We start from the raw sequence: 26,483 nt of genomic DNA, 5'->3' as shown, positions 1-26,483 counted from the left end.
AGATGAGAAAGTGTGAGGGAGGAACCATCTGTGAAGATCCCTCTGACGGTGACACTGCTCACATTTCTGAGACGGGATGGAAACACGACTTGAGAAGGTCTCTCTTGAAGAACCAGTATCCAAACTTGTGGATCTGGGATCCACTGCTCAATCTGTGGAAACACATTCCCAGAAAAATTGATCTCAGTCCTGAAAGAATTGAGTGTGAACAATGAGCTGTAATTCTGTGTGTCTGCTGTGACATGGAAGGATAGACATTGGTGTCCATGTTCACACTGGAACAGGAGAATCCTGTTATTCCGCAGTGAGGCTCCGGGAATGTCCTGTACTGGGGCCCAGGAAACGCACAAGGTCAGGAATGGAGAGACACGAGGCAATCACTTCAGGATGGGGAGGGGAGGGGAATTAGTCTGACAGGGTTTAACAGTGTCTGGGAGGGTGGGACAGGGTCAGGAGGGGAGGGGAATTAGTCTGACAGGGTTTAACAGTGACTGGGAGGGTGGGACAGTGTCAGGAGAGATGTGAAAATGCTACAAATAAATCTAGAGAATATAAATCTGAATAAGTTTCAGTCAGAGAAAAGTTGACATGTCACTTACTGAATCATGAAGAAGCTGCACCAGAGATATCAGAAGCTGAGAAAATAAAAACAGAATGTGAGAAGTTATATCAAATATAAAATGAGACAGTGTGAGATATTCTCTATCACTCACTGGACCCAGGATTTAATCGCCCTCAGCACTAACTAACCAGACTCTCCGAGCACCCCCCAGTGGGAATTAAGGGTGAGTGAGTGGAGGGAGGGGCAGTGGGGGAAGAGAATGGAGGGTGACAATTCGAAGGAGAGACACTGGGGACATGGAGTAGAGAAACAGGACGATAAGAGAGTGTTGGCTGAGAAACAGCATTGTGAGGAGACGGACCCATCACCCTGAGCAACACCCTGGCAAATATAACTCACACTCCCCTCCCCTGCATCCCCTCCAGATGCAGAAAATCCCTTCCATTCTATTAATATTCAGTCAGTGAGGATCTGATTGGGTGCAGTGGGTCTAATGATAAATATTTGACCCGGTCTGGGCTGATCACATAAAGGAAGATCAGACAGGGAACGAGACGTGTTTATACGTGTGTATCTGTGTGTGGGAATTCAATCAGTTCCATTCCCCACAGTGCCCTGTCCTCCCAGTACTGGAGACTCCCCCACACTCACTCTGTCCCCTGAGTTCTAGATTCCCCTCTCTCTGATTCTTACCTCTCCGTGACCATTTCCAGATGATTATTCCGAATATCCCAACAATAACAGCCAATAGAATGATCATTGATGCAATGAGACTTCCAAGTTGGGAATGCAGTCAATTGCTTTTCAGATTTTCTGAAACACATTGGAAATATATCAGGATTCTCTCTGTTCCTGGATTTATTTCTAACCCTGTGTTAATTGGGAACAATTATAACTGCTCCGAGCTGTTGGGAATTGTTGGGATTGGCTGAAATGCTGGTTTGACCCTCTCCCGATTTCACTCTCCAGTGAAGTCACCAAGGATCCCATTGATAGGGGTATAAACATCGTGTTGTACCTTTCCTGGGGGTTACCTCCCCAGACAGTTCAGTTCCCATTCTCCCTGATATCTCTGTGTCCTGTCCTTACTAGTGCTGGTGGGGTAGATCGGCCTTGGGTGAGGTGAAGGAGTGAGTGAATGGTTGGAGGGGTGTAGTTCAGTCTCCCAGAAAGCACTTCCTCAGTGGTTGGGCAAGGGGCAGTTTGGGAACTCACTGGTGAGTGTTGGGGATGTTGAGTACCAATGGAATGGGGTTTGGGTGCCACAGTGGGCTGGTGAGGGGGCCTTGTTAGGGATCCAGTTGTGGAGTTCTGTGTTGTGTCCCAGTTGTCTGTCCAGGTTGATGCACTGCGAGTCTGACAGACGTCTGGATGCGGTGAGCTGGTGTTGGTGCTGGGGAGAGGTCAAGTGTTGGTTGCAGAATATCAGGTCATGTATTTTGAGTGGATGGAGTCAAAGAGTTAAAGAGTCACACAACACGTGTGCGTGTTCAGTCCAACTTGCCCACGCTGACCAGATATCCTCGTCAGTGTGTGAATGGAGGGATCAGCAGTATGTTTGGAGATGGTCGGTTTTCCAGCTCTCTGGTGTTAGGGACCACACCAGGCCCCCTCAAAGTATCTGAAGGAGGTAGTCTAGATCTGAACTGCTTCTTATTTTAAAACTGGATGGGAAGTACAGTGTTCCAGATGCAATGCAAGTGTTCAAACAACTCAATGATATGGAAAACACAATTTATTTAAACGCTGTAATTAAAATACAAACAAAAGAAAAAGGAAGTTTGAATAACTTAATGATTGAAAAATGTAACTGAACATAGTACCTATTACTAATTAACTGTTGCAATATTGTAACATCCTATAAACACCTTGGCAAAAAGGTAAATTCAGACACAGATTCTTCCATGCAGTTCTCCAATCCCGGAGGAAATAATATCAAGAAAAAAATGCAGACAGTAGTAGCCAGGTGACATTCACTGAAGCTGCCAACTCTTTTGAGACCCCAAAGGCTTCTGACGTAACTGAAAAAAAACAGACTGAGAAATCTGGATCTGTGAGAGCTGGCCACGCCCATTCAGACTGCTTCTATTGTTCCAGCTTAAAAAAAAACTCCAAGGCCTCACAACTTGTTTACCTCAGGTCATCATCAGCAGTGAGTTTGGTGCTTCTGCCTTACAACATCTCTACAAAACAAAAACTAGGACACCAACAACCTTTTAAAGTGGCAGCATCATCACACTAGGAGTTAAAGAAGCTTCCAATCCCTAACCTCAGAACCTGAGATCTTTCCAGAGGGTTCCGGATACAGTTTGAAACTTCCCAGACAAATCCCATTCAGTGAGTCAGAAACTCTGAGGGGTCCAGACCCTCCTCTCTCAAGGTGTGTCCAGTCTCTGACTGTCTGGCTGCTGGACAATCTGGGCCCATGCCTGATGCTGAAGCCTGCAATACAAGCAAATCTTCTTGTAATTCTGGTGAGATTATTCCGGAGTGAAATCGATGAGTACTTCACAGGGCTGTGGGAATCTGGAATCCCCAAAAGGTGCTGGAAGTTTGGGATTTGGAGACCCTTTCAAACTTAGAATTGAAATCTTTAACGCAATTGAGACCAACATGACATATCAAGGTGGGTAGTTGCAAACAAGGAAGTGAAAAACTATCCTCTAAATAGTTTCATCTGTCACATGTATATACACACACACAGACACACTCTCCAGTCCCTTACCCCACTGATAGAGCTTGCTCTCTGCCAGGCTGCTGTGGTCAATGTGACAGGAGTATTGATCCTCATCTCCAGCATTGATCTCAATCTCTTTCTGGATTTGATGGGTCCCATCGTGGTTTGGTCGTATCCCCGAGGAATGTGTCTCAGACATGACCTCTCCATTCCTTAGCCAGGTCACCTCGATGTCTACAGGATAAAACCCAGTGACCAGGCAGGAGAGAGTGAGCGGCTTGTCCTGACCATTGGGCTCCCTCCTGGGGATGAACACTTCAGGCTGAACTGTGATGGGAAAGAGTGAAATCACAAACAATAGACAGACACTGAATGGAATGGGAGAGCGGTTTCATAGATCAGTGAGGTTAGATCAGAACATGGAACAGAACTGAAATACATACCTTTCCTTGTGAAATAATCCTTTCCAACTTCCAGATATCTGTTTAAATGTTCAACAGATGTTTTTTGCAGATATGATTCCCAATAGTAGTTCCAGGATTGATCTGAATTCCATTTCTCTTTATTGATCACTGCAAAGTGATTTGCGGCAACCCATCTCATTCTGTCTGGCTCTAAACTAATGTGGTCCTTTCCATCAAATCCAAATCTCATCGATCTCTTCACAGAGCCATCTTCACTGACCTCAACAGAATGTATCCATTGGAGAGTGTGAATTCCTGTCAGTGACCAGACAGGGATCAATCATCAATAAATAATAGATAATCACACACTGTCTGATCAGAGGGAAAGGGGATCAAATATCAGATGGAAATAGGGGATGAGGGTCACAGTCTGATCAGAGGGGAAAGGGTTCCAATCTCAAGTTAAAGTTGCAGAATGAGTTGACAGTCCTCAATTCACTTTACATTCCAAGGTCAGTGCTGGGGGATGGACTGAGTGGGGTGACCCAGGGGTCAGTGCTGGGGGATGGACTGAGTGGAGTGACCCAGGGGTCAGTGCTGGGGGATGGACTGAGTGGGGTGACCCAGGGGTCAGTGCTGGGGGATGGACTGAGTGGAGTGACCCAGGGGTCAGTGCTGGGGGATGGACTGAGTGGGGTGACCCAGGGGTCAGTGCTGGGGGATGGACTGAGTGGGGTGACCCAGGGGTCAGTGCTGGGGGATGGACTGAGTGGGGTGACCCAGGGGTCAGTGCTGGGGGATGGACTGAGTGGGGTGACCCAGGGGTCAGTGCTGGGAGATGGACTGAGTGGGGTGACCCAGGGGTCAGTGCTGGGGGATGGACTGAGTGGGGTGACCCAGGGGTCAGTGCTGGGGGATGGACTGAGTGGGGTGACCCAGGGGTCAGTGCTGGGGGATGGACTGAGTAGGGTGACCCAGGGGTCAGTGCTGGGAGATGGACTGAGTGGGGTGACCCAGGGGTCAGTGCTGGGGGATGGACTGAGTGGGGTGACCCAGGGGTCAGTGCAGGGGGATGGACTGAGTGGGGTGACCCAGGTGTCAGTGCTGGGGGATGGACTGAGTGGGGTGACCCAGGGGTCAGTGCTGGGGAATGGACTGAGTGGGGTGACCCAGGGGTCAGTGCTGGGGGATGGACTGAGTGGAGTGACCCAGGGGTCAGTGCTGGGGGATGGACTGAGTGGGGTGACCCAGTGGTCAGTGCTGGGGGATGGACTCAGTGGACAGACCGAGGGGTCAGTGCTGGGGGAAGGACTGAGTGGAGTGACCCAGGGGTCAGTGCTGGGGGATGGACTGAGTGGACAGACCCAGCGGTCAGTGCTGGGAGATGGACTGAGTGGAATGACCCAGGGGATAATGTGGACAATTGACGGTGAGATTTTACCTGAAGTCTGGTTTGTCCTTTTCATGATCGATTTCAGATTCCCCTTTGCCAGCCTGGTGTGTGTGATCGCCTGATCTGTAGCATCGTCCCAGAATTTCACACTGAGTGAATCAGCCAGGAACTGCTGCCTGGGGACACAGCGACGGGTATCACTGTCAAAGTAACCTGTTTGTATTCCGTTGACCATCGCAACAACAGTGACTTCAGGGAAATCTTGTTCTCCTGAGACAATTGTATATTTTATAGTTCGTGAGTTAGTCTCTGTAATATAAACAGTTCGAGGAGCTGGTTATCAAACTGCAGAACAAGCACTGGAAGGGAAACTGGGAGGGAGAGGAACTAGCAAACAAGACAGAATGTGGCTGGTGGGGGGGAGGAAGAGAGACTTGGGGGAGAAAGAGAGCCAGACTGGGGAGGGATGGAGACAGGGGAGGGACAGAGACAGGGGAGGGACAGAGACTGGGGAGGGACAGAGACAGGGGAGGGACAGAGACAGGGGAGGGACAGTGATTGGGGTGGGATGGAGACTGGCATTGGAAAATAAATACTGGGGATGGGGGAGAGAGAGACACTGGGAAGGAACTGGGAAATAAGGAAGAGAGACTGTACAGCATGGAGGAGGGACACTGAGGAGTGAGGAGAGAATGTGGAGGGTTTGGAAATGAGATAAGGAAGGTCAGAGGTGAAGAGAGAGGATTGGGATGAGGACAAAAGAGACTGGGACCTGGAGGAATAGAATGGGTGGGGTTACAGATTGAGAAGGGCGAGAGACAGGCGTAGAAGGCAAAGATATTGCAGGGGAGGGAAAGGGATTGGGAGGAGCAAAGGGACTGATGAGGGGATAAAGACTGTGAAGGAGGGGGAGAGAGAGAGATTACACAGGACAGAAAGAAACTGGGATGGGGAGCGGGGGGTAGGGGTTGAGACCAGGGAGGGAAATGAGACTCTGGGGAAGGTTGGATAAAAGATTGGGGAGGGGATGGGAAAGAGGCTGAGGTTAGGGAGGGGATAAGAGCTGGGAGGAGGTGGAGAGACTCAGGAGGAACAGAAAGAAAGAGAGAGAGAGAGACACTGGGGAGGGGAAAGAGAGAGAGAGAGAACAGCGGGAAGGAAGAGAGAGAGATTGTTGGGAGAAAGCAAGAGACGAGGAAGTTTGCTCAATGATTTGGTTGATATTTCCTAGTTCTGCCATTGGATGTTAAAAATGTCCAATTTCGCTTCATTTATCCCTGTCATTTAAACAGGAGCTGTGCCACATCATTTCATTCGGTATTCGAACTGGGGTTTGCTTCATTAATTGGGAGGCACTGGTGTTGGACTGGGGCGGACAAAGTTAAAAATCACACAACACCAGGTTCCAGTCCAATCGGTTTATTTGGAAGCACTAATTTTCGGAGAGCTGCTTCTTCATCAGGTGATTGTGGAGAATAAGATTGTAGGACACAGAATAGACAGCAAAAGTTTACAGTGTGATATAACTGAAACCATATGTTGAAAAAGACCTGGATTGTTTGTTATGTCTCACACACAGACGGACACACACAGATACTCCTACACACACATACACACACATACACACACGCACACACAGACGGACACACACAGACATTCCTACATACACATACACATACACACACGCACACACAGACGGACACACACAGACATTCCTACATACACATACACACACAGACGGACACACACAGACGGACACACACAGACACTCCTACACACACATAACATACACACACACACACACACACAGACGGACACACACGAACACTCCTACACACACCTAACACACACACACACACACACAGACAGGCAGACACACACACACGGGCACACACAGACACTCCTACACACACATAACATACACACACGCACACCCACATGCACACATACACATATAAGTTTGTGGGTGAATTTGTACTTGCAGAATTACATTGTACTTTGCTCAAAAACTGCATGAATCCATGTAAAAGTCTGTAAATCCGTTTTTAGATTTGAATCATTCTGACCATTGTGGCACAGACATTCTCACACAGGGAGTTTACACCTTCAATACCTTATCTGGGCCGTTTGTTAAAATGCACTTGAGGATGTAATTTTTAAAAAAAATTCAAACACTATTATCCCCTCAAGACTGATGACTAAACTTTGTGATCTCAGACTGAGCCCCACTCTCTGAACCTGACCTGTTTCCTGACCCACAGGCTATAATCAGTGAAGATTGGGGACAATATTTCATCCTCACTAACACTTAATTCTGGAGCCCCCCAGGGGTGCGTACTCAGTCCCCTACACTACTCACTGTATACCCATGACTGCGTCACCAAATACCAGACTAATGTCATTTACAAGTTCGCTGATGACACCACCACAGTCGGTCGAATCTCAGATAGCGACGATACAGACTACAGATGAAAAACCTGGAAAAATGGTGCACTGAGAATAATCAAGCTCTCAATGCCAGCAAAACCAAGGAACTCATTATTGACTTTCGGTGGGATGTTACTCCTGCCCCCCTGCACAGAGGTGGAACGAGTGGAGAGTGTCAAGCTCCTGGGAGTGGTCATCCACAACAAGCTTCCTTGGACTCTTCACATGGATGCACTGGTTACAAAGGCCCAACAACGTCTCTTCTTCCTCAGGCAGCTGAGGGAATTTGGCATGACGCTCTGCCAACTTTTATAGGTGCGCCATCGAGAGCATTATGTCTGGATGTATCACTACCTGGTATGGCAACTGTACCATTCAAGATCGGAGACGGTTACAGAGAGTGGTGAACTCAGCCCGGACAATCACAAAGGTCAACCTCCCATCTGTAGAATCCATCTACCAGGCCCACTGTCAAGGAAAGGCCACCAGCATTCTCAAAGATCCATCCCACCCTGGCAATGTTTTTGTATACCCTCTACCATCAGGGAGAAGGTACAGAAGCCTGAACACATTCACCAGCTGGTTTTGAAACCATTTCGACCCGACTGTTGCTAGAATACTGAATGGACTCACAAACGCGTAGCATTTGCCTGTACCTGTGTTTTTGTTTTGCTGCTGTTTTAATTATTATTTGCTTATCTATGCTACTTAACTCTGTGATCTGCCTGTATTGCTCACAAGACAAAGCTTTTCACTGTGCCTCAGTACACATGATAATAAATACTATACAATTTTGCTGTCAGCCCTGAGCTGTTCAGTTCCCTGACAACCAATCACCTTGCTGTTGACGGGCAGAGGAGCCCTGTCATTACAACCGGCTATGAGGCCACAAACCAATCAGCTTCACTTTAAACCACCCCTCAGCCCCAGTTTACTGGTGTACTGATCCGTATGATATCATTCAGGTTTACCTCATCGAATATGAGTTCCCTGATTGTGGCTGTTAACCTCATCCAATCAGGAAGCCCCAGCTGACAGATATAAACAGGAGGGAAGGGCAGTGTTTGTCACTGGCCACCCGGGTGTTTTCCTATCTTCCTGGTGGTGGAAATTGAATAAAAGATTGGTGCACTTTGTGTCTTTCACTGTGTCTCACACCTGCACACACACACCATGGGTGCTGGGGGAAAAAATAAGCACTACCGCACTTAGGAAAAAAAAAGAAGAAAAAAAAAGAAAAAGAAAAAATATATAAATAGGGATTCACACAGCACTGCCCTTTGATGGGAAAGGCACTGCTGGTCACAGGCCACTTGGGTGTTTGTGCAAGGACTCTCCTTAAAAAAAAAGAAAAAAAAGAAAAAAAAATAAACAGGAGGGAAGGGCAGTGTTTGTCACTGGCCACCCGGGTGTTTTCCTATCTTCCTGGTGGGGGAAATTGAATAAAGATTCATGCACTTTGTGTCTTTCACTGTGTCTCACCCCTGCACACACACACACCATGGGTGCTGGGGATAAAATAAGCACTACCGCACTTAGGTGGTAATGTGGGGGTTAAATAAAAAAGAGAAAAGAAAAAAAAAATAATAAACAGGAGTGTTGCCTGCCCCTCTTCCCTGGAGTTGTTCAGGGGGAGGTGGGCGCCGCAGGGAAAAAAAAAATGAAACAGGAGGGTCAGGGGTTCTGTCCACTCGAGGAGCTGGCTCCGTGCTAGCTGAGTCACTGTCATGTGCTATGTACCTGTAAATAAAGGGTGACTCCAGTTTGGGGGGAGAAAGTGGAGTCCCACACCAATGTTCTGGAATTAAACATAGGAAATGAGAGAGGCATGGGAATAGATTTGGCTCGAGTAAATTGGGCAGGAAGGGTAAAAGATAAGAGAGTGGATGAGCAGTGGCAGTTGTTTAAGGGGCTAGTAAAATTCCTCACAACTAAAATATATCCCAGTGAGTAAGAAAGGTGGTAAGGCGTTGGGGCGTTGGTGGGGGGAGGGCAGGGGGTAGAAGGTCAAAACCTTCCAAAGCTAAAAAAGGAGGTCAAGGACAATATAAAGTCAAAAATGAAGGTCTACCATATTGCAAAAGCCAGTAGCAGGTTGGAAGCTTGGGAAACTATCAAACATAAGCAAAGGGATACCAAAAAATTAATAACAGGAGCTAAGGTAAGTGAAGAAAGAAAATTGGCACAAAATATCAAAAAAGGAGAGCAAAGGTTTCTATAAGTATACAAAAGGGAAGAGAGCCGCTGATGTGAATGTTGGTCCCTTGGAAGGTGAAACTGGAGAGTTAATCGTGGGGACAACTGAAATGGCAGAGATGCCAAAGCAATGCTTTGCCCCAGTTTTCACAGTGAAGGACCATTCTTATTGGTTCGAGTCAGAGGCAATAGAAAGGGGAGAACGTAAAACAATCAGCATTGATCAGGAAAAGGTACTCAGCAAACTATTAGGATTGAGGGCAGACAAGTCCCCCGGTCCAGATGGCCAAGAGCCGATGGAATTAAAGGAAGTGATGGTGGAGATAATGGATCCATTCATTACAATATTCCAAAATTCCCTCGACACGGGAAAAGCTCCCATGGATTGGAAAAATACTAATCTTATTCAAAAATTATAGACCAGTTAGTTTAATATCTGTTGATGGAATCAATTATCAAGGAAGCAATATCAGGTCAGGTGGCAAGTCAGAATGCGGTCCATCAGAGTCAGCATGGGTTTATGAAGGGCAAATCATGTTTGACTAATTTGCTAGATGGCTTTGAAGATGTGAGAAGCAAAGTAGATAATGGGGATCCTTTAGGTGTAATGTATCTGGACTTTTGGCAGGTATTTGATGAGGTGCCGCACAAAAGGATAATATGGGATTATGGGTAATTTATTATCTTGGGCAGATGACTGGCTAATGGACAGAAGACAGAGAGTCGGGATAAATAGGGTTTTTTTCCGGATGGCAAAAGGTTACGAGTGAAGTGCCACAGGGTTTGGTCCTTGGGCCCCAGTTATTGACAATCTACGTTCACGACTTGGATATAGGGAAGGTTGCCAAAAATAGGCAGGATGGTAAATTGCAATAAGGAAACAGGAACTTTACAACAGATGGGGTAGGGGAGTCAGCCAAAATGTGGCAGATGGAGTTTAACCCGGATACGTGTGAGGTCATGCATTGGGGTCGAGCAATGGGAAGGTGACCTTTTATCTACATGGGCAGAGACTTGTGATGCTGAGGTACAGAGGGAGGTGGGTGTCCTCATTCATGAGGTACAGAAAGCTGCATGCAGGTCCAGCAGATAGTAAAGCAAGTGAATGGAATGTTGTCTTTCCCAGCTCAGGGAATAGAATATAAAGGGAAGGCCGTATTGTTGCAGCTATACAAGGCATTGGTGAGACCGCACCTGGAGTATTGTGCACAGTTTTGGTCCCCTTATTTGAGGAAAGATGTAATGGCATTGGAGGCAGTTCCCAAGAGGGTTCGTGAGATTGACCCCAGAGATAAGGGGTTTGTCACATGAAGAGAGATTGACCAATGTAGGCCGATACTGTCTGGAGTTTCGAAAAATGAGGGGAGATCAAATTGAGGTTGTCAGGATGATAAAAGTCATGGATAAAATGGATGGGGAATGGATGCTTCCCCTTGTGGGGCATCCTCGGACGGGAGGTTGTAGGATGAGACGGAGCAAATTTCAAACTGAGTTGGGGCGAAGCTCCTTCTCCCAAAGGGTTGTGAATCGGTGGGATTCATTCCCCCAAAGTGCGGTGTATGCTGGGACAGTGAGTAAATTTAAGGAAGAGTGAGACAGATGTTTAATTGGTAGTGGGGTGAAGGAATATGGGGAGAAGGCAGGAAAATGGGGGTGAGGAGCAGAACAGCCATGATGGAATGGCAGAGCAGACTTGATGGGCCGAATGGCCTAATTCTGCTCCTAGATCTTATGAACATGTGACTTGGTGACAGGATCCCAGCCTTGGTGGAGATATTTCAGCTGAAACCAACAGCTACACAAACAGAGTTCACAAAAGGTATCGAATTCCTTACTTCCAAAACATGCAGCCATCCTTGTAAATCCCTGCTGGAAAACAGGGCTTTCCCATTTCAGTCCACAATATTAAAAATCACAATAAAAATACACTGTTTTTACACATTTCAAACTGAGGGCCATCCACACCACAGCTCACATTTTATTATTGACAGACAAAAAAACTGCAGGTGCTGGGAATCCAAACCAGAGAGGCAGGAGGCTGGAAGAACACAGCAAGCCAGGTAGCATCAGGAGGTGGAGAACTCATCATTTTGGAGACAACCCTTCTTCAGGACTTGGGGTGGGTATGGGGGGAGCTGCAGATAAAGGGGGTGGTCCCCCCTGTCCTCACCTACCATCCCACCAGTCTCCACATCCAGCACATCACCCTTAAACACTTCTGCCAACTCCAACTAGACCCCACCACCAAGAACATCTTCCCCTTCCCAAAGAACATCTTCCCCTCCCCAACCCTCTCTGTTTTCCACAAGGACCATTCCCTCCGACACTCCTTGCTTTGCACCACTCTCCCCACCAAACCCCCCCGAACCCTCAGATACCTCCCTGTGCAACCAGAAGAAATGCAAAACCTGCTCAACACACCCCTCACCTCAATCCAGGGCCACAAACCGTCCTTCCAGGTGAGACAGAGATTCACCTGTCTCTCTTCCAACCTAGTTTACTGCATCACCACAAATCCCAGGAACCCCATCCAGGACAAACATATAAATAGAAAGCAGGAGACAACAGCTTCGCTTCACTTGGAGGTCGCCACTGATGATGTTACCGAGCCAGGTAATGAAACGTCAGGATATCAAACCTCCAGCTCAGTGAGCAAACCTACACCCTAAACCTCAACCTGAGCTGCAAACTTTCACAAACCTTGCACTGTTAAGAAGCTTTTAGATTACGAACCTGGACACAAATCCCATCAGAGTCTTCCAGACTGTGCTGCCTTCAATGTGTATAACAGGCGGCTGATCAAATATCCCCCATTTCAAACTCTCCCCAAGAGATTCACATTCACCCCAGACACAGAGAGAGAGAGAGAGAGAGAGAATGGAAAGCTGAATTCTGTACTTACCGGGAGAGACCCAGGAAAAACACAGGGAGATGGAGAAAAGGATCAGCAACATTCTGGGAATCCACTCTCCCTATTCCAGTCAGGGATTGGGAATAAAAAGTGATTGGAAAATATCTGCTGTTCACAAACTGAAAAATTAACAAAATAAACATTCTTTCCTACCCATAATGCCATTTCCTGATCGACAAAGTAATTTGATCATTTGCTGAACTTGAAGTTGCCGAACCAGTCTCAGTCCCAGTCTCAGTAAAAAACCCAATAAAGAGGTGAACAGATTTCTGTCACCAGTTCCCAGGGAGATCAGACACAGACAGGTTGAGTTACTCGCTGTGAAACAGACACAGGGAAAACTGACCTTTCTCCCATTGGCAGGACACAGGGTGTGGGGTCTTTGTGGGATACCCTTCGGTGGGTCGGGTGGACTTGTTGGGCCAAATGGCCTGTCCCCATACTGTAGGGAGTCTATGAATCCATGATTCTAAAAACAGCCGTCTCATGTTCATATGAACTTGTACCAGAAGCTGAAAGAAAACAATTTCAAAATCTAACGGAAGAACTTGGTCAAAGTTTGAAAAAAATCAAACAAAGTAACATTGAGAAGTGGATAAGGCCATGAAAATAAATCAGACACATATCACAGTCTTGGAGAGACTACTTTGTTGGAGTTCAAGAATTCACTTTGTGAAATATTGGCAACTCATGATGAAGAGCAGAGAGTTAAAACTGCGAAGAATTTCCTTGTGTTATAAAGTGGAGGTTGACTCCACCCCGCCCCCACCCCCTCATCCCCAAAGAGGAACACCTCACCTCATAATCTGTAAAAGGGGGTGTGCAGAGTGGTGTACCTCAGCAACTTCAAGTGGTTCAATAAAATAAATCCCTGACACTCACTTTAAAATCAATTCGTTACCATCTATTTATCTCACTCGAACAGTGAACAAATTAACTAAACTATTAACAAGCAGAATTAATCCCGATTAACTTCTAACTATTCCCAATTACAGCAAGATTCTAATGGTATGCTGTTCCAATAAAGAACAGTCCCACTTATACATAAAAATATTTAGTCTCTCAAAATTACATTCATGTTGCGTGCCTTCTGGAATGTTCTGTGCCTTCTCCAACAATTCTTCTGTCAGGAATATTAACTAGCTGTACCACTGGTACCATTTTTATTTTAATGGCACTTTCTCTAAGACATAGATGAGGCTGTGAGAGCCAGTGATTCTCTCTTAAGAGCTGAGGGCCATTGGCTCTGCTGGAGGGCAGTTAGCTCTGGGGTCTTTATCCAACTGCCCCCTACCTTCATCTCCTTGATGACATATCAATATTTCACACAATAGGATTGGTCTTCTGTTGTTAAAATCATCAGCCTTAAATTTAATAGATTTTTGGTATCGAAGTCGCTGCTCAAATTAATTGGCTAAATTCAAAAGCCTGTTGTCTTGAAAAAATAACTGGTGTTTAGCCTGCTAACTGCATAGCCTTTCAATATAATGTTTCAATTTGGGTGCTCTCTGTGGATTTGCAAACCTTCAAGCTGCTGTTCACAGACATCCATTTTAAATCTCTAAACATAGAAAAAGCACTAGATTTTTAAAGGGACCATGCAATGCTTTCCCCCACCCACCCCTAGCCTTTTACAAATACCAAATTCTAATTTTCTACCTTCCAATCCACAAGTACTCTCTCCAACTTTGCAGCACTTGTGCGAGGAAAGTTTCCTCATGTTTACCAAGACGAGTAGGAAAAGAAATTAAGATTTTTAGAGATATGGGAGGAAGTCAATCTTTGCTAGGGAGAGATACAGAGATGTGTAATCAGAAAAAGTATTGCTAGAATACATGGAGTCCATGGTGAGAAACATAGTGTTCTTTCATGTAAGGTGAAGTTAGAGGGTCTGATGAAAAGTGGTGGATGGAGTAACAGAGAAATTCTCGGTTCCAGAACAGTTCATTCTGGAATGATTCCTGAATGTGTGATAACAAGGTCACAAAGCCACAGGTTGAACAGAAGGAGAGAACGAAGAGAAAAGATAAGCAAGTTAAAATTCAATTATCAGAAACTATATTTGTTCAATTTGTTGAGAAAAAGCAAGAACAAAGCATACGTTTTCTAGCTCAGAGATGTTAGCGAAATTACAACAGAAAGGTGGAAAGATAACACAGTTTTACCGAAAAGGTGAATCTGCGCCTATCCCACAATGTCACTCTCTTAAAAATGAAATGTTGATGAGGAAATGGAGACCATCACATATTCAAGTGGGTGAAAAATGGGCAGAAGCTCATCAAGTTGTATTACTGGTGTGTGATATAAAGGAGGTGTTGTGGGTAGCACCATGAGAGTTACCAGTAGGAGGTCATTTGGAAGTAAGGAAAATAGAAGTTTATTTTTATTGGCCTGGACTGCAGAAAGATGTTCGGCGAAAGTGAGGACTGCAGATGCTGGAGATCAGAGACAAGGTTACAGTGGTGCTGGAAAAGCACAGCAGGTCAGGCCGCATCCGTGGAGCAGGAAAATCCATGGTTCTGGCAAAAGCCCTTCAAAATGTTGTTGCATTTTGCCAGACATGTCAGGCATGTCAGATAATTGGAAAACTCATTTATTGATCAAACCAACACCCTTAATACCTATTCCAGCATTTGATGAATCTTTTACAAAAGTTTTAATTATTTGCATCAGACCCAACCCTAAAACAAAAAGTGGGGATCAGTATTTGTTGACCATAATGGATGTGTCTCTGAGATTTCCAGAGGCCATTCCAGAATGAGATAGCATGGCTGAAAGGAGGGTAGAAGAATTACTCAGTATTTTTCCCTCATTACAGACAACCTGTAGAAATGCAATTGGAACAAGGATCAAATTTTACATCAAAGTTATTCAAGGAAATTATGAAGAGCTCAGGCATCTAAATAATTTAAATCAATTGTGTACCATCCAGAAATGGGGGAGCATTCAAACTTTAAATTGAATTGAATTTATTGTTACATGTACCGAGGCACAGTGAAAAATTTTGTCTTGCGAGCAATACAGGCAGATCACAGACTTAAATAGCAGAAATAGTAAATAATAGGTAAACAGCAGCGAAAACAAAAACACAGGTACAGGCGAATGTTAAGAGTTTGTGAGTCCATTCAGTATTCTAACAGCAGTCGGGTAGAAACGGTTTTGAAACCAGCTGGTGAATGTGTTCAGACTTCTGTACCTTCTCCCTGATGGTAGAGGTTATAGAAAAACATTGCCAGGGTGGGATGGAGCTTTGAGAATGCTGGCGGCCTTTCCTTGACAGCGGGCCTGGTAGATGGATTCTATAGATGGGAGGTTTGCCTTTGTGATTGTCTGGGCCAAGTTCACCACTCTCTGTAACCGTCTCCGATCTTGAATGGTACAGTTGCCATACCAGGTTGTGATACATCCAGACAGAATGCTCTCGATGGCACACCTATAAACGTTGGCAGAGCGTCATGCCAAATTCCCTCAGCTGCCTGAGGAAGAAGAGACATTGGTGGGCCTTTGTCACCAGTGTGTCCACATGAAGAGTCCAAGAAAGCTTGTTGTGGATGACCACTCCCAGGAGCTTGACACTCTCCACTCGTTCCACCTCTGTGCAGGGGGGCAGGAGTAACATCCCACCGAAAGTCAATAATGAGTTCCTTGGTTTTGCTGGCATTGAGAGTTAGGTTGTTCTCAGTGCACCGTTTTTCCAGGTCTTCCACCTCCCGTCTGTAGACTGTTCATTGCCATCTGAGATTCGATCGACTGTGGTGGTGTCATCAGCGAACTTGTAAATGGCATTAGTCTGGTATTTGGTGACACAGTCATGGGTATACAGTGAGTACAGTAGGGGACTGAGTACGCACCCCTGGGGGCCTCCAGTGTTGAGTGTTAGTGAGGATGAAATATTGTCCCCAGTCTTCACTGAGTGTGGCCTGTGGGACAGGGAACTAAGGATTCAGTTGCAGAGAGTGGGGATTAGTCCAATATCAGTAAGTGTAGTCATCAGTCTCGAGGGGATAATAGTGTTGAAGGCTGAACTGTAGTCAATGAGTAGGATTCTTATGTAGCTGTTCTTGGAGTCAAGATGCTCTAGGGACGAGTGAAGGGCAAGTGACATGGCATCTGACGTGGATCTGTTGGTCCAATGGGCAAATTGGAGTGGGTCAAGAGCAGTGGGGAGCCGAGAGAGGTTGTAGATGTCCGAGAAGACCTCCACCAGTTGATCTGCGCATGATCTGAGTGCACGGCCTGGTACTCTGGTCCCATCACTTTGCTTGGATTCACACGCAGGAAAACTGACCTGACCTCTGATGCAGCGACGGTTTGGAGAGGTTCATCAGGACTTGTTGGAATAGGTGTTACCTCTCCACCAGAGGTCTGCTCAAAGTAAGCATAGAAGGTGTTGAGACGATCTGGGAGGGATGTGTCATCGTCTGCTATCTTGCACTGTCTCTTTTTCAAGCCTGTGATGTCATTCAGTCTTTGCCATAGTTGCCGGGTGTCTGTCTGGGTCTCGAGTTTGGATCAGTTTTGGTCCTTGGCTGTCTTCATGGCTCTGTGAAGGTCACACCTGGATTCCTTATATTTGAGTGGGTCTCCTGATGTGAGGCCTCACACCTGGTTTTTAGCAGGTTCTGTATGTCCTGATCCATCCAGGGTTTCCTGTTGGGGAACACCCGGATTTCAACACTATCTTGAGGGCATACAGTCAAGACCATCCAAGGGATTGTGTTATGAACCAGACCAAATCCCCTCAAAATATTCCGAAGATAGTCTGGACACTAACTTTTTCTTATTTTAAAGGTCAACATGAGATGCTGCATTCCAGATGCAATTTGATTGGTCCATCTACCGGATTTAAAGCAGAACACACTTTATTCCCCCACTGTAGTCAAAATACAACAAAATAACAACTCTATTAAAAACATAACAGAATAATTGAAGCAATAACTATTAGTAATTATCTGTTCCAATAGAGTAATATCCCATAAATATATTCTTGGCAAATTGTAAATTCAGAAAACAGACTGACTCACATCCAACTGCAATAACAGGAAGAGAACCCCCAGCTTTTGGCTGTAACTGAGAGAGGGATAAATAGATTCCACGTCTTCAATACCCAACAGCAACTGTTGAAAGGTATAAAAATATCCTGGTTCTGTGGGAGCCTGCCCCCACAGGGTCATTCAGGCTGCTTCTATTATTCCAACTTATAAAATCCCCAAGGCCTCACAAGCTGTTTACTCTCACGGCTCAGCTGGACTGCTCACTACCTCTGCCTTAAAATCTCTCTTCAAATAAAAACCAGGGTAAAATCCATCACTTAATGCCATAGTGTCATCACAACTGGGAGAACAAAATTGTATTTTGACATTTTTTTCAATTTGGGATATACCTAATAAATCAGCTAAATTTGAATTTGTATTCGGACATGAGGTGGGGGGACCATTTAAATTAATTCAGGAAATATTGAAGAGTCAATATTGAAGAGACTAAGTATTAGGACTACTTGATAAATATTAGGGAGAAATTAAATAGAGTGGGTGAGTTGGCTGGACAGTGTGTAAACCCAGCACACCACGTGGTGATTCTGGAAGCAAACAGGTGCTCAGACATGTGTAGTTTTGCTAATGGGGATAAGGTGATAGTGTTACTGACAGTGGGAGGTGAACATTAAAAGGCAAGGGTTAGTTGGCTTTATTGAATCAAAAGGAAATTGAGTGAGGGGAATTATTGGATAAGAACGTCAGGTAGAAAGGAAACAGGGTGGGAATTTGCTCAGAAGGTGTTTGAGAAGGAAGAAAAGTGAGATGAGAATGGATACTTGTTACAACTCAGAGGGAAGACCCAAATCCAAATGAGTCTGAATTTGATTTTCCTCAAATTAAATTGGACAATGAAGAAACTTGCACTAAATTACTGAGTTCCCTTCCAGAGGAAAATCAAACTGACCTGAAAGTCTGATTGCAATCACATAAAGATATGTGGGAATAAGCCGGGAAGTAGTCAAGTAATTGCTCATGGTAGAAATATAGGAAATGCTTTTCCAATGAAGAAACATTCTTGTAGACTTAATATTTTGAAATTGCTAAAAGTTCCAAAAGAGTTTGAAAACATGCTCAGCGATGACATAATTGAATGAGTTGCAGTGAATGGAGCTCACACACAGTGATGGTCCCAAAACCAGATGGTACCCAACAATTTTGTGTGGACTATCGAAAATACAACGCAGTGATGGAACCTGCTTTGTACCCTATGCCAAGATTGAAAGATTACTTTGAGAAGGTGGGACAAGCAACTTACATTTCTCAGCTTGAACTACTCAGAGGATACTGGCAGGTGACTTTAACTGAAAGAGTGAAGGCAATTGTGGCTTATATGACAGCGAGCAGCCTTTACCAGTTCAAAGTGATGTCTTTGGACACGAAAAATGCCATATTTTGAAGACTAACTAAGAAGGCTATTTTGGGATTGTTCGATTGTGTGATGTACTTGGATGATCTTGTCATTTTCAGACACATGTGGAAGGATCATTTGGAGTATCTCTCAGAATTATTCAATCAACTTCCGAAGGCGTGCTTGGTGCTAAACCTGGTGAATAGTGAGTTCACAAAATTCCAAGTCATGTTCTTCCGGCATATCATTGGACAGATGGCCCGATAAGCTGTGAAAGGAAAGGGTAATGGGGAGGTTTCCATACAATCGACAAAAAGAGGGCTGAGGAGTAGCAGATGGAGTTTAATTCAGATAAATGTGAGGTGCTGCATTTTGGGAAAGCAAATCTTAGCAGGACATATACACTTAATGGTAAGGTCCCAGGGAGTGTTGCTGAACAAAGAGGCCTTGGAGTGCAGGTTCATAGCTTCTTGAATGTAGAGTTACAGGTAGATAGGATAGTAAAGAAGGCGTTTGGTATGCTTTCCTTTATTGGTCAGAATATTGAGTACAGGAGTTGGGAGGTCATGTTGCAGCTTTACAGGACATTGGTTAGGCCACTTTTGCAATATTGCATGCAATTCATTCAGAAAGATGTTGTGAAACTTGAAAGGCTTCAGAAAAGATGTATAAGGATGTTACCAGGGTTGGAGGACTTGAGCTATAGGGAGAGGCTGAACAGGCTGGGGCTTTTTTCCCTGGAGCGTCGGAGGCTGAGGGTGAGGTTTACAAAATTATAAGGGGCATGGATAGGATAAATAGACATGGGCTGGAGGAGTCCAGAACTAAAGGGCATAGGTTTATGGTGAGAGGGGAAAGATATAAAAGAGATCTCAAGTGCAACATTTTCACATGGAGTATGTTACGTGTATGGAACGAGCTGCCAGAGGAAATGGTGGAGGCTGGTACAATTGCATTTAAAAGGCATCAGGAAGGTTAAATGAACAGGAAGGGTTTGGAGGGATATGGGCCGGGTGCTGGCAAGTGGGACTGGATGACGTTGAGATAACTGGTCAGCTTGGATGTGTTGGACCGAACTGTCTGTTTCTGTGCTGTACATCTCCATGACTCTATAACCGGTTTTTATCAAATGATTGAGATAGATTTTTCTTGGGAATGTGCTTCCACAAATTGAACAGTGGATCCCAGATCCACCAGGTCAGAATCCTGATTCTTCAGGTGAGACTTTCCCCAGGAGTGACTCCATCCAGTGTCAGCAAGGTGATGGCTCTCACAGTCGAAGGGATCTTCAGGGCTGGTTGACCTCACCCTTTCTCATCTTCAACAACTTGTTCCCAATGACAAACATCTGTGTTGCTTTGTGTCAGAGTCACATTTAAACAGACATTATAATCTTACTGTTCACTCTGAAATTACCCAATAAGACCATCTTCTGGATTGGATCCTCAGACACTGGAACCACATGAGCTGAACATTGTCACCGTGATTCATGGTCAGAGCATCGATAGCTGGTAGCTCAGCTTTTAGATGGACTTTAGTGTCAGGATCTTGTTTAACCACCTGATCTCCATTGGCAGTGTCAGGTAGCTCAGGGGAAAGTGATTCCAGATCATAATATGGTCTGAATACATGACCCACATTTCACAGACAGAGAGCAGGATCCTGTCAGTAGATGGATTGCACAGAGTGAGAGAGAAAAGGCAGATAATGAAAGGGAGATGGACAGATATAGGTCAGTGTTAGATATGTCAGTGTGCACTCATCCACAGCTCACTCAGGAGTGTAGAGAGATATACACGGATGGAGATAAGTACAAAGGCAGAGACATCTGTTTGCACCCACACACAACATACAGATGGACATACACACACAGATATAGATACAGTGTTAGATAAAGATACCCAGTGATGGTTCATTATCTGGATGGCGTTGGTCCTTCATTGTGCAATGATGGAGATGTTAGGAAGGTAAAATTCCAGTCTACCACAGAGTGGTACCCAGACCTCATTAACCTCGAGCTCTTCAAGAACACTTCCACAGCTGTTTGAAGGGATTGACACCATGAACCATTGACTTTTCAGACAGGTATGGTATGATACTCCCCACAGCTCCTCCAGTTCCATCTGAGAGATTAAATATGACCATCCTCTTTCCTGGTTGGAATCTCCAGGACTTGGTTGGTCAAGTGGTTAGTTGAGGAAAACCACACGAGAAGCTAATGAGAACAGGCTCTTGTTTTAAACAGGACTGAGTTTACTTCATGGTAACATCTCCATCCAGGATACACTGGCGTTGGGGAGTGAGGGGGACATTGTTTTACAGACGATGAGGGAGATATCCATGCTGGGTCTCAACCCTTCAACATCCACAGCTGATCTCTTCACCCAAGTCCATGTGACATCATCATAATGGGCAGTGCTTAATGTACTCCTCAGCATTAACCGTTTCAGAGCCAAACCCCATTTACCAAGAAGATGTGAGACCCAGAATGGGGCATTTCATGTAAAGGGATTTCAAGTCCCATAGATGCGGAATGAAGCAAGGTCTTTGTCTGCAGCCCTCCCACCACATTACAGGAAGAGATTGATGACCTTATAAACCCCTTGAGGGAGCTGTCTGATGAACGTGATGTGTATATTGTAAAATATAACCGACAATTATAAATGTAGTGAGGCAGCTCAGAGAGCCACAGACTGCACTGAAAGGATGTGACTGACTTTACACTTTGTGTCATGTAAATTGGATCCAATACGGAATTTTCTTTTTACAATTTTTACAAAGCAAATATGCAAATGAGAAAACAATCGTTTCCTATTTATATCATTAAACTGACTGTAAATGCTGATAATTGTAGTTAGACATCAATAAATAATTGTTCATTGTTGATTGAATTCATTGCTAATAATTTCACGAGATTTTCACTCACCACCTTGTGGGTCCTCATATCAGCAGTTGTTGAGGGTCAGTTCAATGTGACCTGCGAGAGTTAAGGCCATTCATGGGTTACAGGTCAGTATCAGTCACTGCTAACCCTCGGCTGGCTGGAAATCCCATGGACCCTGGTGTTCTTCCTGGTACTGAGTCTAATTCAGGACACAGTCACAGGGGAGACACTCAGACCCTGGGGGAGGGAGGAGAGTGCAGAGAGAGAAACAAAGACTGTGGTGTGGGGTCTTCATGGAGTGGATTAATGACAGAGAGTGGTGTGGGACGTTTAGTTCCAGAGGCTCCAGTATGGGAGTTGATGGTGAGAGTCTGGTACAGAGAATCCAACATGGAGATTCAGCTGGTTCCCTGCAGTCATGGGAGAACCCATCTCCCCAGTGATCCTCATGGAGCATTCCATGTGCTGGAGGCAGACCCACAATGTCATTAGGGAGGGACGGAATTCCAAGATTTGGAGCCAGTGACAGTGAAGGAATAGATGGTCAGGTTGGTGAGTGGCTTTGAGGGAACTTGCAGATGATGGTGTTCCTCGGTGAAGCTACAGAACAGGACGAGGTGTGCAGAAACAACAGGAGCAGCAGAGACAGAGCTCAGTGATTCCACAACCAACAGATCAGATCTGCTGTCCTACCACATCCAGTCATGATCATTCAACAACTCAATGTAGGAGGAAGAGGCTCCACTTGGGTTGCTGGATTCCTGCTCCAGGGACAATCCCGATGTACCATCACCTCCCCCAGTTGGAAGGACTGAGCCATATGTTTACTGTGAGAGGGGGATCCCAGGATCCTCGTGCTGTCCTGATGCTCCTGAGCTGGTGGGGGAGGCCTCTTCTCAGCCCCAGCCTTACTGGCTCAGAGCCTGAACCTCAGCCTGGCTGTGCTGGAGCTTCCCCGTCACTGGGACCGGGTCATCACTTAGCACTTGTTCCATTTTTCTTCTTCTGCAGCTTCACATCAAACAATGGATCAAATTTCTCAACAAATAGGGTGCAGTCTCCAAAGATTGTTGTATTACTGGTTTTTCCAGTTTGTAAACAGAAGCTGTTTCCCCTCAGAGTGTTTAATTCCCAGTCTCTGATTGGAATAGGGACAGTGTATTCCCAGAATGTTGCTGATCCTTCCCTTTACCTCCCTGTGTTTTCCCTGAGTCTCTCCCGATGAGTACAGAATTCAGCTTTCCATTCTGTCTCTGGGAACTGGGAGATTAAAGGCCATTCATGAATCATAGAATCCCTACAGTGTGAAAACAGGCTATTCGGCCCATTGAGTCAACACCGACCCTCTCAAGATTTTCCCACCCAGACCCACCACTCTATTCCATCCCGTAACCCTGCATTTTCCACAGCTAATCCACATGCACATCCCTGGACTTTGTGGGCAATTGAGCATGACCAATCCACCCAAGGTGCACCTGTTCGACTGCGGCAGGAAACTGGAGCACCCGGAGGAACCCCATGCAGACTCAGGGAAACTCCACACACACAGTTGCTCAAGGCTGGAATCAAACTCAGGTCCCTGGGGCTGTGAGGCAGAAGTGCTAACCACTGAGCCATGGTGCCACCCTGGGTTATGGGTCACAGGTCAGTATCAGTCACTGCTAACCCTGGGCTGGCTGGGAATCCCATGGACACTGGTGTTCTTCCTGGTACTGAGTCTAATTCAGGACACAGTCACAGGGGAGACACTCAGACCCTGGGGGAGGGGAGTGTGGAAGGGGGGAGTGCAGAGAGAGAAACACCCAGGTTCACCCCCAGGGTCAAGGAAGCAACTGATGGGATTTATAAAACATTAAACAGTCTGGAAAAGGGAAATCTGAGATTGGTTTTAAACTAAACCGAGAGATTCAGAACAGGAGGACACAGTTACAGTGAGAGAGATTCTTCACCCAGTCAGTGATCAATGAGCTAAACCTGACAGAGAGTTTAATGTGAGGGAACATGGAGTGGATTAATTACAGAGAGTCAGGTTGGCCTGTGGGCTATTGTGAAAAGGAGTTTTACAGAGTTATTTGCATCATATAATCACAGAGAATCTGGTATGGGGTTTGGTGGGAAGAGTCGGCTAGAGAGAGCAAACTGTGGGGGTGAGGCTTGGGGGGGGGATTGATGGTGAGAGTCAGGTACAGAGAACTCAGTCTGGGGGGGGGATGAGGGGGGATTGATAGTGAGAGTCAGGTACAGAGAACCCAGTGTGGGTGGGGGGGGCTGGGGGGTGGGGGGGGGAGGGATTGATGGTGAGAGTCAGGTACAGAGAACCCAGTGTTGGGGAGTGTGGGGGGTGGGGGGAGATTGATGGTGAGAGTCAGGTACAGAGCACCCAGTGTTGGGGGGGTGGGGGAGATTGATGGTGAGAGTCAGGTACAGAGAACCCAGTGGGGGCTGGGTGATTACAGCCCGTTCACTGCACTCTGCTCCTACCAATAATCATCTTGTGAGAACACATTTCCCCATTAAACCTCATGGCACACCCCCAAGCCCCTCCCCTCCTGTGGGATGTGAACAGGTCGAGCAGATGAAGACTGTGTGTCCATGAGGTACTGTGGGTCATCAACACCAGCAGAACTGCCATCCAATACAAACTGTAACCTCATGGCTCAACCCAACCCCCAGTCTCTCATTACCACCAAGCCAGGGTTTGAAAGGCACTGTTTAAGGATCTTTGATGAATTTCTGTAGATAGCAAACACTGCTGTAACTGAGTGTCAGTGGTGGAGGGACTGGATGTTGGTGGATACAGTGCCAATCAGTTGGGTTGCTAGGTCCTGGATGGTATCAAGCTTCTTCAGTGTTGAGATGGCTGGACTCATCCAGGCAAGCAGGGAGTATTCCATCACATTCCTGACCTGTGTCTTGTAGTTGGTGGACAGGCTTTGGGAAATCAGGAGATGAATTACTTGCTGCAGTATCTCTAGCCTCTGACCTGCTCTTGTAGACACTGCATTTATGTGGTGAGGCCTGTTGAGTTTCTGATCAATGATAACTCACAGGCTGTTGACAGTGGGGGGATTCAGTGATGGTAACACCATTGAATGCCAAGGGGTGGTGGTGAGATTGTCTCTTATTGGTGATGGTTATAACTTGGCATTTGTGTGGCGCAAATGTTACTTGCCACTTGTCAGCCCAAGCCTGGATATTGTCCAGATCTTGTTGCATTTGAACATGGATTGCTTCAGTGTCTGAGGAGTTGCAAATAGTGCTGAACATTGTGCAATCACTGGCAAGCATCCCCATTTCTGACCTTATGACGGTTGAGCCTCGGACATTACCCTGAGGGACTCCTGCAGAGCTTTCCTGGAGCTGAGGTGACTGACCTCCAACAACCAAGACCACCTTCCTATGTGTCAGGTATGACTCTATCCACTGGAGAGTTTTCCCCAATACCCATTGATTCCAGTTCTGCTCGAGTTCCATGATGCCACACTCGGTCGAATGCAGCCTTGATGTCAGGGGCTGTCACTCCCACCTCCCCTCTGGAATTCAGCTCTTTTGTCCATGTTCGAACCAAGGCTGTATTGAGGTCAGGAGCTGAGTGACCCTGGCAGAGCCCAAACTGGGCGTCACTGAGCAGGTTATTGCTGAGCAGGTGCTGCTTGATCGCACTGTTAATGACACCTTCCATCACTTTACTGATGATCGAGAGGAGACTGATGGGGCAGATTGGGTTTGTCCTGCTTTTTGTGTCTAAGATATACCTGGGCAATTTTCTACATTGTTGGGTAGATGCCAGTGTTGTAACTGGACTGGAACAGTTTGGATAGGGGAGTGGCAAGTTCTCGAGCACAAGCCTTCAGTACTATTGCCTGAATGTTGTCAGGGCCTGAAGCCTTTGCAGTACCCAGTGTCTTCAACTGTTTCTTGATATCACGTGGAGTGAATTGAATTGGCTGAAGACTGGTATCTGTAATGCTGGGGACCACTGGAGGAGGCTGAGATGACACTTCTGACTGAAGATTGCTGTGAAACCTTCAGGCCTATCTTTCACACTGATGTAATGGGCTGTTTCATCAGTGAGAGTGGGAATATTTGTGGAGCCTCCAGTGAGTTGGCTGGATGTGGCAGGACTACAGAGCTTAGATCGGATCCGTTGATTGTGGGATTGCTTAGCTCTGTCTATCACTTGCTGCTTATGTTATGTGACATGCAAGTCGTCCTGTTTGGTGGCTTCACCAGGTTGACACCTCATCTTCAGGTACGTCTGTTGCTGCTCGTGGCATGCCCTCCTACACTCCCCATTGAACGAGGGTTGATCCCCTGGCTTGGTGTTAATGGTTCAGTGGGGGCTATGCCAGGCCATGAGGTTACAGATTGTGCTGGAGTATGGTTCTGCTGCTGTTGATGGCCCACAGTGCCTCATGGATACCCAGGCTTGAGCTGCTAGATCTGATCCAAGTCTGTTCCATTTAACACAGTGATAGTGCCACACAATACAATGGAGGTTATTCCCAATGTGACAGTGGGACTTTGCCTCCACAAGGACAGTGCGATGGTCACTCTCACTGAGACTGTCATGGACATTTGTACCTGCAGCTGGCAGGTTGGAAAGATGGAATCAAGTATGTTTTTCCCTCTTGTTGGTTCCCTC

General features: G+C 46.0%; 2 protein-coding genes across 2 annotated transcripts in view; both read right to left on the bottom strand.

The window, feature by feature from the left end:
- Nucleotides 1-26,483, bottom strand: part of LOC122547123 (class I histocompatibility antigen, F10 alpha chain-like) — a 929,735-nt gene that overhangs the window by 44,274 nt on the left and 858,978 nt on the right. The gene's annotated exons all lie outside the window — the stretch shown is intronic.
- On the bottom strand, nucleotides 1,259-12,613 carry LOC148140850 (class I histocompatibility antigen, F10 alpha chain-like). The gene is made up of 5 exons (XM_087979658.1): nucleotides 12,562-12,613; nucleotides 5,085-5,345; nucleotides 3,683-3,958; nucleotides 3,288-3,566; nucleotides 1,259-1,375 (listed from the first exon to the last, which is right to left on the bottom strand). The coding sequence occupies exons 1-5, from the start codon at nucleotides 12,611-12,613 to the stop codon at nucleotides 1,356-1,358; spliced, it is 888 nt and encodes a 295-aa protein (XP_087835784.1). The 3' UTR covers nucleotides 1,259-1,355.

Source organism: Chiloscyllium plagiosum, unplaced genomic scaffold (genome assembly GCF_037043375.1).
Source record: "Chiloscyllium plagiosum isolate Xiang-an unplaced genomic scaffold, Cpla_swu_hap1 HiC_scaffold_35, whole genome shotgun sequence".
Taxonomy (NCBI): Eukaryota; Metazoa; Chordata; class Chondrichthyes; order Orectolobiformes; family Hemiscylliidae; genus Chiloscyllium; species Chiloscyllium plagiosum.
Note: the sequence above shows the minus strand (reverse complement) of the source record. Positions and strands in the feature narration are given on the sequence as shown.